At 34.8% G+C, this 11,538-nt stretch overlaps 3 protein-coding genes and 1 long non-coding RNA gene across 5 annotated transcripts; 2 read left to right on the top strand and 2 right to left on the bottom strand.

The window, feature by feature from the left end:
* Positions 1-831: 831 nt before the first annotated feature.
* On the bottom strand, positions 832-2,111 carry LOC116142843. Its single transcript, XM_031428258.1, has 3 exons — positions 2,106-2,111; positions 1,943-1,994; positions 832-1,377 (listed from the first exon to the last, which is right to left on the bottom strand). Exons 1-3 carry the CDS (start codon positions 2,109-2,111, stop codon positions 1,148-1,150), a joined length of 288 nt encoding a protein of 95 aa, XP_031284118.1. The 3' UTR covers positions 832-1,147.
* A 632-nt stretch (positions 2,112-2,743) lies between these two features.
* LOC116142796 lies at positions 2,744-3,799 on the top strand. Its single transcript, XR_004130047.1, has 2 exons — positions 2,744-2,895; positions 3,541-3,799. It is a non-coding gene; the product is annotated as an uncharacterized LOC116142796 (long non-coding RNA).
* Positions 3,800-4,504: 705 nt separating this feature from the next.
* LOC116142865 lies at positions 4,505-6,677 on the bottom strand. 2 transcript variants are annotated; one of them, XM_031428274.1, is made up of 4 exons: positions 6,332-6,677; positions 6,146-6,196; positions 5,753-5,804; positions 4,505-5,184 (listed from the first exon to the last, which is right to left on the bottom strand). In XM_031428274.1, exons 1-4 carry the CDS (start codon positions 6,449-6,451, stop codon positions 4,958-4,960), a joined length of 450 nt encoding a protein of 149 aa, XP_031284134.1. In that variant the 5' UTR covers positions 6,452-6,677; the 3' UTR covers positions 4,505-4,957. The 2 variants fall into 2 exon arrangements, with proteins under 2 accessions (XP_031284134.1, XP_031284133.1); XM_031428273.1 differs by having other exon boundaries at positions 4,510-5,187; positions 6,332-6,669.
* A 1,085-nt stretch (positions 6,678-7,762) lies between these two features.
* On the top strand, positions 7,763-11,112 carry LOC116142842 (PH, RCC1 and FYVE domains-containing protein 1). Its single transcript, XM_031428257.1, has 6 exons — positions 7,763-7,980; positions 8,068-8,789; positions 9,594-9,803; positions 9,998-10,108; positions 10,683-11,043; positions 11,087-11,112. Exons 2-6 carry the CDS (start codon positions 8,451-8,453, stop codon positions 11,110-11,112), a joined length of 1,047 nt encoding a protein of 348 aa, XP_031284117.1. The 5' UTR covers positions 7,763-7,980; positions 8,068-8,450.
* Positions 11,113-11,538: the final 426 nt, after the last annotated feature.

Here is an 11,538-nt window from a genome sequence, read left to right as displayed (position 1 = left end):
CCTCCTCTGTTTGTGTGACATCCAATCTTCTTCCCCTTCCTCTGGCTTTCTGGTTTTTATTTCATACTCTTCGGTGATGGCAAATTTACTGACACATTTTCATTAGAATGCCATGTTTTAAAGATAGACCTTCCTTCTTAACTAGCAAGAGTATGGGTTCTATTAGACAAGTAAAGGTTCATTTGATTCCATAATTACCTCATTTGGGGTGAAACTATGGTACTTCTTAATCATTATGGGTGAAATTTGTGGGACTGCATTATTTGAGTATTTGAGGTGAAATCAAAGTTGTAGCGTTGAATAATGCTTGTTTACAACTGAGTCATATAACCGAATCATACAACTAGCCAAAAATCAAAAGACATAGTAATCCTTTTACATAATTTTTTTTGTCATTTTTTTCTATAGAGTAATCATTTTATATAAATTTTGTGCAATTTTTATCTGACCGTATGATTCAATTGTAAGCAAATCATTATTGTATAGCGTTTTGCCTGCAGATACTTTCTTGACTAAAGGGTTCTAGTCTTCTAGAAGCCTTCACATCGTATTTCTGCTTTTTTTTTATATTCCTTCAATATTTCATTCTGCTTTGGAATTATTTGCATTAAAAATGACAAGATTTATTCCTTCCATTGACATTTATTGTATACTTCACTAACTGAATTTAATCAAAACTTTTATGTGTTCACCATGTTAAATCTGCTTCAGTCAATAACTGAATTAAGAATCAGCGCTGGGAAGAAAATCAGCTGAGACCTGAAAATGAAGATAGTGGTACACCAAACAAGAACTATCTGGAGTAAAGGAAGTGATCAATTGTTAGGACATCATAGTACACAAATTTCCAACTCATAAAACTTTACATGTGGATTTCAATAACGTTCAACTCATGGCAATATCGTAGACATTGAGGTTCACAACTGACTAAAAAGATCTGCATGGACAATCAGCTATACAGCAGAAACCTCCTATCTTAGACTAGAGTTATATATACCATAGAGAGTGAGTGATTGCAGCACACAAAACCTAGTTACTATGGGATATATCATGTTAATTGTCAAAATTACTGTGCAACTTCTGAGCATGAATATGCTTGAATCTAGTCAACTACTTTCTATTCGCTAGGAAGAATGCATGTTAAATATCATTGAGTAGGGTTTGAAGTTTTCCCTTCTTCAATTTCAATTCTTGGTTCAGGAGTCGCACCTTGAACATCATCATCATCAACAAATATTCTGAACTTAAGAATCTTATGCAGGTGAGCAACTGGTTCCAATTGCTTTCTAGGAGTTTGATCTGAATCTACTATACGTTTGCCAGCAAAGAGGTTTTCCTCTGATGGTCCTGTTACTTCATGAACCTCAGGGGCAGCTTCTACAAAGATAAACATAAATATAATAGCACATTAACACTTGAACAAACAAGATAAAGTGACCAATTCAAGATAAGTGTTTACGGACCCACTACTTCAAAACATGTTGGGAGTTAATCAACCCATAAATCAATACTAGTTCATCTACTGGAGACACCTGCTTGAGCAATGATATATAGATTACAAAATGAACCAGTACAGTGACTCTGCTTCTACTAGGGACTACTTATATTCAGAAACTAATTGGAACCAAGGATAGAAATTTCTTCTGGCAGTTAATGTTCTCACGCTGCAGGAATTTCACGATTCTGTAGTTCAATTATACAATGTCACTTTTGTCTTCCCAAAGAACAAAGGGAAGTAGTAACTAAAACACAGAAGCCTTCCACTCCTTGGTAGCTCAATCAAAACAAATAATAACCTAAAGATACCACATCTAAGAAGGAAATTTGGTTTGTCTTAAATTAGATTGTAATGTTAATATAACTGATAAAAACCCTTAGTAAATTCAATTTACATAGTAGAATAAAAGGAAATGCATAAACTATAAAATGAAATGTTTCTTACCATTTTCGGAGAAAACAAAGCATGTTCCAATTGTTTCTTCATATTCTCCAATCTGTAAAGAGTGGTGACCAAGAGCTCGTTATTCACAATTATTTTTTATTTTTTGATAGAAGAAATGTTAATTCATAAATTATGGATAAAGGAATCCACAGTAGGTAAATACTTCCATCAACAAGTCTTAACTTCTAAACAAAACCAAGAATCTAAATTTCACTAATTTTCATCAAGTTCTCAGGTCCTTCCTCAATAGTTTGACATTCCATAACAATATTAGATGTTGATTGGTTATAGAAAAACACTGGTTGATAATATGTAAAATGGCAATGTCACCGCACTAACCCAAAAGAGTGAAGGAATGTGTTCACATTACAAGGCATCTGATAACTATTTAGCAAAACAGGAACTGTCATAACTGTGACAATGCAACGGTTATTGTTTTCACAACCCTCATTAAAACCTCGTGGATAGGAGACATGTTGCTGCATTAGTAATGGGAAGTTGATCTTCACATCATGCAAAGTGAAATATGATGAAAGCTGCTTTAGGTCCTATAAAGCCCCTTGGCCTGCAGTTTGAACTCTGCTTTCTTTTTTGATGAGATAACTAAATTCTCTTCATTCTCATTTGTCAAAAGATTTGATACAGTTGGTAGTATGGCAGTTGGTTTAGTTTACTCGACTCCTAATGAGTAGCTGATTACTTGAAAGATTTTCTACTATATTAATCAAACTTTTAACTTTTTGCCTTCTGCTTCTTCTAATCTGTTAAGAAATTGTGCAATATATCTTTAAGAATCTTTTGTGGTGGATAATCTACTAAATCACATGATATGTTGTGCATATTCGATTTCATTAAATATGCTAAAGATTTTCTTCTTTTTTCCTTTTGTTTCACCAGGGTTTACTAGAACCCAGCCTCCAGGCTTTGAGACTTGATGGAAATCCACTGAGAAGGTATGCTACTAATCACCATGTTGTTGTTTTTTATTTTTTTTTAAATTTGTTAAAGTTCTCATGAAAATGAGATCGTACATTTTATCTTTAGTGCAGGGTGAAATTTCATTGGACTTTTGATGTGTAGACTAGCATTTTATAATCAATTTATGAGTTTCATTAGAAAGATCACAAGGAAGCAAAAACATATTGGAAAACATCTTGAAGAAAAATCAAATTAATGGCCACAATCACCGACTTGATAGAATTAATGTCGTACTTTCAATAGGATTGGCATTTTGATTTGTAGAAAAGATAAATTGATTTCCCTGGATTGTAAATCACTCTTTCATGGATACTTTCACTTTCCGTGGGTTGTAAATTACTCTTTTATGTATACTTTTACTTTCCCCCGACATCTATAGCAGCGTATACAAAGCATACCGGAACTTTCCAATTGAAAATGACTGTGAGCCAGAGTCGAATGAAGTGAAAATATGGCCTAGTAAAATCAAATGAAACCCAGTAATATGTACATTTGACATGGTTGAAATAATTTTAATATGTGAACTTCGGAAAGATGACATATAGGAATTTACTGGTAACTCAAGCAGAATGATAAACCGTCCTAATTTTTATTATCTTCATCTTTTGTCTTTTCTGTAGCATCCAGAGGACGATTTTGGACAGAGGCACCAAAGCGGTTCTCAAATATTTGAAGGACAAACTTCCAGAGCAATAATCTGATCATCTTTCTCTTCACTTCGTTTGGTTGGGTCAACATTTGTATTTTATACGTTTTCTGATTGAAACTTTAATTTGAAACAGATCATATGCTTGTTCCACTTGAGTGTTAAAGGTTTGTAACGAGTAAAAGAGGAATTCTATCATTCTGGTTTTCAATGACATACACTCATTGGTTTTATAGCTCGGTTCCCTCCTCTGTTTGTGTGACATCCAATCTTCTTCCCCTTCCTCTGGCTTTCTGGTTTTTATTTCATACTCTTCGGTGATGGCAAATTTACTGACACATTTTCATTAGAATGCCATGTTTTAAAGATAGACCTTCCTTCTTAACTAACAAGAGTACGGGTTCTATTTGACAAGTAAAGGTTCATTTGATTCCATAATTACCTCATTTGGGGTGAAATTATGGTACTTCTTAATCATTATGGGTGAAATTTGTGGGACTGCATTATTTGAGTATTTGAGGTGAAATCAAAGTTGTAGCGTTGAATAATGCTTGTTTACAACTGAGTCATATAACCGAATCATACAACTAGCCAAAAATCAAAAGACATAGTAATCCTTTTACATAATTTTTTTTGTCATTTTTTTCTATAGAGTAATCATTTTATATAAATTTTGTGCAATTTTTATCTGACCGTATGATTCAATTGTAAGCAAATCATTATTGTATGGCGTTTTGCCTGCAGATACTTTCTTGCCTAAAGGGTTCTAGTCTTCTAGAAGCCTTCACATCGTATTTCTGCTTTTTTTTATATTCCTCCAGTATTTCATTCTGCTTTGGAATTATTTGCATTAAAAATGACAAGATTTATTCCTCCCATTTGACATTTATTGTATACTTCACTAACTGAATTTAATCAAAACTTTTATGTGTTCACCATCTTAAATCTGCTTCATTCAATAACTGAATTAGGAATCAGCGCTGGGAAGAAAATCAGCTGAGACCTGAAAATGAAGATAGTGGTACACCAAACAAGAACTATCTGGAGTAAAGGAAGTGATCAATTGCGAGGACATCATAGTACACAAATTTCCAACTCATAAAACTTTACATGTGGATTTCAATAACGTTCAACTCATGGCAATATCGTAGACATTGAGGTTCACAACTGACTAAAAAGATCTGCATGGACAATCAGCTATACAGCAGAAACCTCCTATCTTAGACTAGAGTTATATATACCATAGAGAGTGAGTGATTGCAGCACACAAAACCTAGTTACTATGGGATATATCATGTTAATTGTCAAAATTACTGTGCAACTTCTGAGCATGAATATGCTTGAATCTAGTCAACTACTTTCTATTCGCTAGGAAGAATGCATGTTAAATATCATTGAGTAGGGGTTGAGGTTTTCCCTTCTTCAATTTCAATTCTTGGTTCAGGAGTCGCACCTTGAACATCATCATCATCAACAAATATTCTGAACTTAAGAATCTTATGCAGGTGAGCAACTGGTTCCAATTGCTTTCTAGGAGTTTGATCTGAATCTACTATACGTTTGCCAGCAAAGAGGTTTTCCTCTGATGGTCCTGTTACTTCATGAACCTCAGGGGCAGCTTCTACAAAGATAAACATAAATATAATAGCACATTAACACTTGAACAAACAAGATAAAGTGACCAATTCAAGATAAGTGTTTACGGACCCACTACTTCAAAACATGTTGGGAGTTAATCAACCCATAAATCAATACTAGTTCATCTACTGGAGACACCTGCTTGAGCAATGATATATAGATTACAAAATGAACCAGTACAGTGACTCTGCTTCTACTAGGGACTACTTATATTCAGAAACTAATTGGAACCAAGGATAGAAATTTCTTCTGGCAGTTAATGTTCTCACGCTGCAGGAATTTCACGATTCTGTAGTTCAATTATACAATGTCACTTTTGTCTTCCCAAAGAACAAAGGGAAGTAGTAACTAAAACACAGAAGCCTTCCACTCCTTGGTAGCTCAATCAAAACAAATAATAACCTAAAGATACCACATCTAAGAAGGAAATTTGGTTTGTCTTAAATTAGATTGTAATGTTAATATAACTGATAAAAACCCTTAGTAAATTCAATTTACATAGTAGAATAAAAGGAAATGCATAAACTATAAAATGAAATGTTTCTTACCATTTTCGGAGAAAACAAAGCATGTTCCAATTGTTTCTTCATATTCTCCAATCTGTAAAGAGTGGTGACCAAGAGCTCGTTATTCACAATTATTTTTTATTTTTTGATAGAAGAAATGTTAATTCATAAATTATGGATAAAGTAATCCACAGTAGGTAAATACTTCCATCAACAAGCCTAACTTCTAAACAAAACCAAGAATCTAAATTTCACTAATTTTCATCAAGTTCTCAGGTCCTTCCTCAATAGTTTGACATTCCATAACAATATTAGATGTATGATTTTATTTCAATCCTAAATAATTAATTAAATTTGTAATCTGATTCTTGGTTCAACGAGAGAAAGATAACAAAAAGCACAACACAGAACTTAGCAAAGCCATCATCAACTCACTAGTTTCAACTTGCCATCAATGATCAATACTGGATTCAAAGTGTCCAGCCCCTGCAATGCAATTGAAATCCATCATAATAAAATGGTCAAACATAAAGAATTCACTACTGTATAATTAACAGACAATAACATAGCACATAAAGTATTTGGAAAATTTTCTCCAAAAAATCTATCAGATTAACTTACAGAGAGCACATAGGGCGCGTTTGGGGGAATATCAAATTCCTCAGGTAAATCATCGAGATCAAGCAAAACAAATTCTTCTTCTTCCTCATCATCACCATGCTGCATTGCATCCGCCTTCATTACCTATACAAACAAACAATTACTTTCTCGAGACCACTACAGATTCCAGGCGGCCAGCCGTTGAGCTCTCCGGCGATACAGGCGTTGAGATAGAGTGGTGTTTCGCCGGCGGTTTGCGGCAGATTAGGGGTTTAGGGTTTATCCACCTTTAATTTTTTAAGAAATATAAAATGAAAAATCTAAAAGTTAAGTACACGCGCCAAATCTTCAACAGTCGAAGTCACGTCACTGGTTATTCCAAATCGCGTGTGCAAAGTTTTTCTTTACTCTCACGCTTACGCCTCTCTCCCGGTCTTTGAAACAGTAGCTGTGACTTAACTCTCCTTTTCTTTCCGCCACGTGTCACTCCATTCTCTGACAGAACACAAGTACACAACGCAGTTAAGAGAAGGGTTAATTACAATAATTTCCCTCATATATAGTCATATTACCAAATGTCCCCTGTAGTTAGAGAAATAACAGAAATACTCTATGTTGTTACAAAAACTCGTAACAACCAAAGATACCCAATCGACCATGGCGGATAGGGTTGGATGTATGCGTGAATATAAATAACTAGCTAAGATTGGATTAAAAAATCCACAACCAAGAGTAAACAAGAGGTTTTTAAACTCTTTTTCTAAGTGGTTTCCTGTGCTTGCATGAACGATGAATCCTCCAAAATAGAGGTGATGTCTCTCTTTTATACATGTCTAACAATGGTTAGGAGTAGTTATTACGGGGTATATTACACGCATAATCCCCGTAATCTAGATCTAAGTCAACTCCGTCTATACTTATGTCTGAACACTTATGCTTAATACTGATGAGCTTGTTGGTGAAGTCATCTTCTATGGGATTAACACGTGCGATGATACTAACTACTGGATCTTGGTATGGGGTATAGACAGGTGGCATAAGTCGGGTTGTCGAAAAGTATGTAGAACAACCTACCATTAATTATTTGATGTTAAATAAATGGTACAAAGACAATTAAGTAAAGGAAAATAATACAACCACCGACAGTAGTGCACCGAATGACGTAACAAAATTCTGACCGTTGATTAGTTTTAACTTAATATTAATCAATGGTCAGGATTTTACTACGTCATTCAGTACACTACCATCGATGGTTGTAACATTACTTTTAAGTAAATATTTATTAATTCACCATGTTATAAACTCTAACGAGATACTAGCGATTAAATAACAATTGGAGGATTTTTGTTGTTTATGAAATTACAGGGGGACATTGTATTTGATTAAACCTTAAGAGGGGTTGAAAATCCTGCAAATTAAATAAACAAATAAAACGACGACGAGTCGAATCAACGAAACACGCCAAGAGAACTTTTCTCACAGAAACTTACTAAAGTCCACACAGATTCCTTCTCATTTGCCAATTCAAACGACAGCTAATAATCTATAAACCCTAACTTTTTCAAATTGAATTCCCGATTTTTTAATCTTCATTTCCCATTTTTCGGTGAAAGCAAGAGCTAAAAAGCTGAGATCGGCACCGAAAAGTTGACAATTATTGCTTTTTATTGGTAAAGTTTCGATATTTTTATTAATGGGATTACAGTAATAGCTGTATTAATATGTGATTGATTGAGTTATTTGTGCTGAATCTGCAGGGGAGTGTCTGAATTTCGTTGAATGTACGACAATTTATTGGGGATTGGGTTGTGAATTGCGATTGGTCTCTTCTGATGATTTATTATTTCCGATCAGTGTGCCAATTGAGCTCAATTTCGTATAATTTTCTGCCCTTGGATGTGTTTTTTATATGTTGTTTAAATTGTCTTAGATTTCTTCTGAAAATTTGATCTTTTGACTTATAGTTGTTGTCTGTAACTGTCTTAGTTTGGTCTCAAATTTACTTATTCTTTGGTTGTATTGTTATTGTTGAAAGTTTGAAATTTAGAGCTCATTTAAGCAGATTAGTTGTCAACTTTGGAGATTGAAGGATAAAAGTATTAGGGGGTTTTGTGTGGAGTCGAGTTAAAGTTTGTGACAAATGGCTGATCGGTTTAGGTCTGCTTCGATTGAGGATTTGCCCTCTCATTTGATTTTTGAGATTTTGATAAGGGGGCGGCTTAGTGCAGTTGATCTAGTATGTCTAGAGTTGAGTTCTAAACTTTTTGGAGGGAGTCATGGGTTGTACCCCCATAAATTCCGGTCATTGGTGGATTTTGCGGCGTTTCAGCTTTGTGCATCACATATCATATATGCGGGGATGAGTTGGAAAGTGCAGAAAGAGCTCTTTGATCGGTGTAATGAGAATTGGAAGCGTGTGTTGAGGTTCTTGCAGTCTGTGGAGCATTCTTCTGACATGGTTGAAACCTCAGCAGGCAATGTACTATTTCTTTGATATTTGCTTTTGCTTTTCTGATTTATGAATTAATGAATTATAACTTTATCTAGAAAATGAGGATTTAAATACAAAATACCAGTTTACTTATATTATTAATATCCTCATATTTTAGGATTGCAGTTATAGTTATGCAAACTCGAGTGATAAAGAGGAATATGCTATTTATGGTCTTACATATTTGTTCCTGTTTTGTGTTAAAAATTAACTAATAAGCTACCGTCTTACTCTCAATATCTTGTATCCTACCTTTGTGCTTTGTGGTATTCATGAGCAGGAACATTGTAATCTTGTTCTTGGTTAGAATAAAGTAAAGGGAATTTATCAGAAAAAAAGAAGAAGAAGAAGGATTGTGAATAATTAACATAATAATTTATCATTCCGTACAGATTATTGTTGCATTGTAATCTTGTTCTTGGTTAGAATAAAGTAAAGGGAATTTATCAGAAAAAAAGAAGAAGAAGAAGGATTGTGAATAATTAACATAATAATTTATCATTCCATACAGATTATTGTTGCGGGACTAGAAAACAGAAGTTGCAAAAATAATACTACATCATCTGTTAAGAAAGGATTTTTGTAGCTGCTTACTTGAAAATATATCCCATGGGTTTTCAAGATAGGAGGACCCTTTTTATTTTTTCTAATTTTATGATCCACATCAATCAGATGTTTAATTTTCTTGTGCTTCTCCCCAAACAGAATAAAAAAGACCAATGAATTGAAGTTTTTCCACGTTTGATTGATGGTTACAGAAAGTTATATTAAATTGTTGCTTTTTATCAGCAGATGCAGATTACAACTGGAAGGTATCACACATTGCTGATCAGCAATTCATCAGTTTACTCTTGTGGTTCCAGTTTATGTGGTGTTCTTGGTCATGGTCCTGAAACAACACAATGTGGAGCATTGGCACGGATTAATTTTCCATATGCAGCAAATGTGGTCCAAGTCTCAGCCACCCAAAATCATGCCGCTTTCATTTTGCAATCTGGAGAGGTTTGTAACTCATTTTTCGGCCACTATATGTGAAAATTTTAAAGCAAGAATTAAGTTAATTCTTTGTTATTGTTCTTATGAAGCTGAATTCTTTTTCTAATATTGCCTTTTCTGCTCCATTTGCTATCGTTTGACAAAGTTTCATTCGAATAGTACCTCACCCAATCATATGATATATCCCATTATTGGCACAGGTTTTTACATGTGGAGATAATTCATCCTATTGTTGTGGTCATAGAGATACAAGCCGTCCCATATTTAGGCCTAGGCGTGTTGAAGCACTGAAGGGAGTTCCTTGCAAGCAGGTAGAGTTCATATCAGTTCTGTTTTCTTGTAGATATATTGGTTATATGTTATTATAGTTTGAAAATTGTAGATGTCATACATGTTGGCTCTATCCTTATTGGGTCTGCAGACGTGTTTGTATTTCTCCTTGCTTCTATATACCAGCTAATAAGAGGAAATGTTATAATTGGTGGGAACTATTGACCTTTATATAGTGTCATGAGTGCATTATGTCCTTATTTAATGATCATGATTGTTTTGTCTTTAATTGATGCTGTATTTTCTTAGCTCTGTCCTAGTGGTTGTCTGCCTGTAGGTTTCAAAAGCCACATCTTTTTATGATACATTGAACCTTATCTAATGTTTTAAGGCCTGTTTGATTTATTCTGTTATCACCTTTTTTTTTTTTTTTTTTTTCTTTTCTCATACTGAAGACGTGATTAGAAGTGTGACTGAATTTTAATTATGATTTTATGGTGGATTTTAGGCCTTCCAGTACAGAATTTAGTTTTTTTAGGGGACATGATATTGGCTAAGTTAGTGTTTTCACTCACAATGATTTCAGTCTATACTAAAACCTAGAAGTTGTTTCAGGTTGCTGCAGGGCTTAATTTCACTGTGTTCCTAACAAGACAAGGTCATGTCTACACATGTGGGTCCAACACACACGGCCAGCTTGGTCATGGTGACACTGTAGACAGGCCAACACCCAGAAGCATTGCATCGATTGAGGAAGTTGGCTCTGTAGTTCAGATTGCTGCTGGTCCAAGTTATGTCCTGGCTGTAACTGGAAATGGGGAAGTTTACTCGTTTGGTTCTGGTTCTAATTTTTGTCTTGGACATGGAGAACAGCATAATGAGTTCCAACCACGTGTGGTCCAGACATTTAAGAGAAAGGGCATTCATGTGGTCCGTGTCTCTGCTGGTGATGAGCATGCAGTGGCGCTTGATTCCAGTGGATTTGTTAGTTTTTTCCCTGAGATCTTTTCTTTCTTTAGTTTGTTTGGATTTGGTGAATATCTGACTTTGGTTTTTGGTGGTTGCAGGTATATACTTGGGGCAAAGGTTACTGTGGTGCTCTAGGCCATGGTGATGAGATTGATAAGACTATTCCAGAACTCTTGAGCAGCCTTAAGAGCCAACTAGCTATCCAGGTTAGGTTCATTCATCCAGTATATCATTCCTGACGAAAGAGAATACCTAGTAGCTTTCCTGCATGTTGTTTATTAACACAAATGCAATATTCTAGCGATTGTAATAGGACACACTTAATTTGTAGGAATTAGGGCAAGAATGAAAATTGTGCTTTCATTCCTTCCAGTTTCAGTGTCAAATACATCGGGAGGGGCCTTTTTCCTCCCAGCATCAGGTTCCCACAAAATGTGTCTCCGTCTCCACTAGTGTTTTTGATATATTCTCTTTCATCTGTTACTGTTGGTCCACCTTTGTG

Source organism: Pistacia vera, unplaced genomic scaffold, assembly GCF_008641045.1.
Source record: "Pistacia vera cultivar Batoury unplaced genomic scaffold, PisVer_v2 Contig42, whole genome shotgun sequence".
Taxonomy (NCBI): Eukaryota; Viridiplantae; Streptophyta; class Magnoliopsida; order Sapindales; family Anacardiaceae; genus Pistacia; species Pistacia vera.
The sequence above is the reverse complement of the archived record's forward strand: the minus strand, read 5'-3'. Positions and strand labels throughout refer to the sequence as shown.

Coding starts and splice junctions, on each gene's coding strand:
- LOC116142843 (XM_031428258.1), bottom strand. Junction 1,378..1,942: donor CTTTGTTTTCTCCGAAAATG/GTAAGAAACATT, acceptor TTATCTTTGTAG/AAGCTGCCCCTGAGGTTCAT.
- LOC116142865 (XM_031428273.1), bottom strand. CDS start 6,451: ATGAAGGCGGATGCAATGCAGCATGGTGATGATGAGGAAGAAGAAGAA. Junction 6,197..6,331: donor ACGCGCCCTATGTGCTCTCT/GTAAGTTAATCT, acceptor ATTGCATTGCAG/GGGCTGGACACTTTGAATCC. Junction 5,188..5,752: donor CTTTGTTTTCTCCGAAAATG/GTAAGAAACATT, acceptor TTATCTTTGTAG/AAGCTGCCCCTGAGGTTCAT.
- LOC116142842 (XM_031428257.1), top strand. CDS start 8,451: ATGGCTGATCGGTTTAGGTCTGCTTCGATTGAGGATTTGCCCTCTCAT. Junction 8,790..9,593: donor TTGAAACCTCAGCAGGCAAT/GTACTATTTCTT, acceptor TTTTATCAGCAG/ATGCAGATTACAACTGGAAG. Junction 9,804..9,997: donor TCATTTTGCAATCTGGAGAG/GTTTGTAACTCA, acceptor TTATTGGCACAG/GTTTTTACATGTGGAGATAA.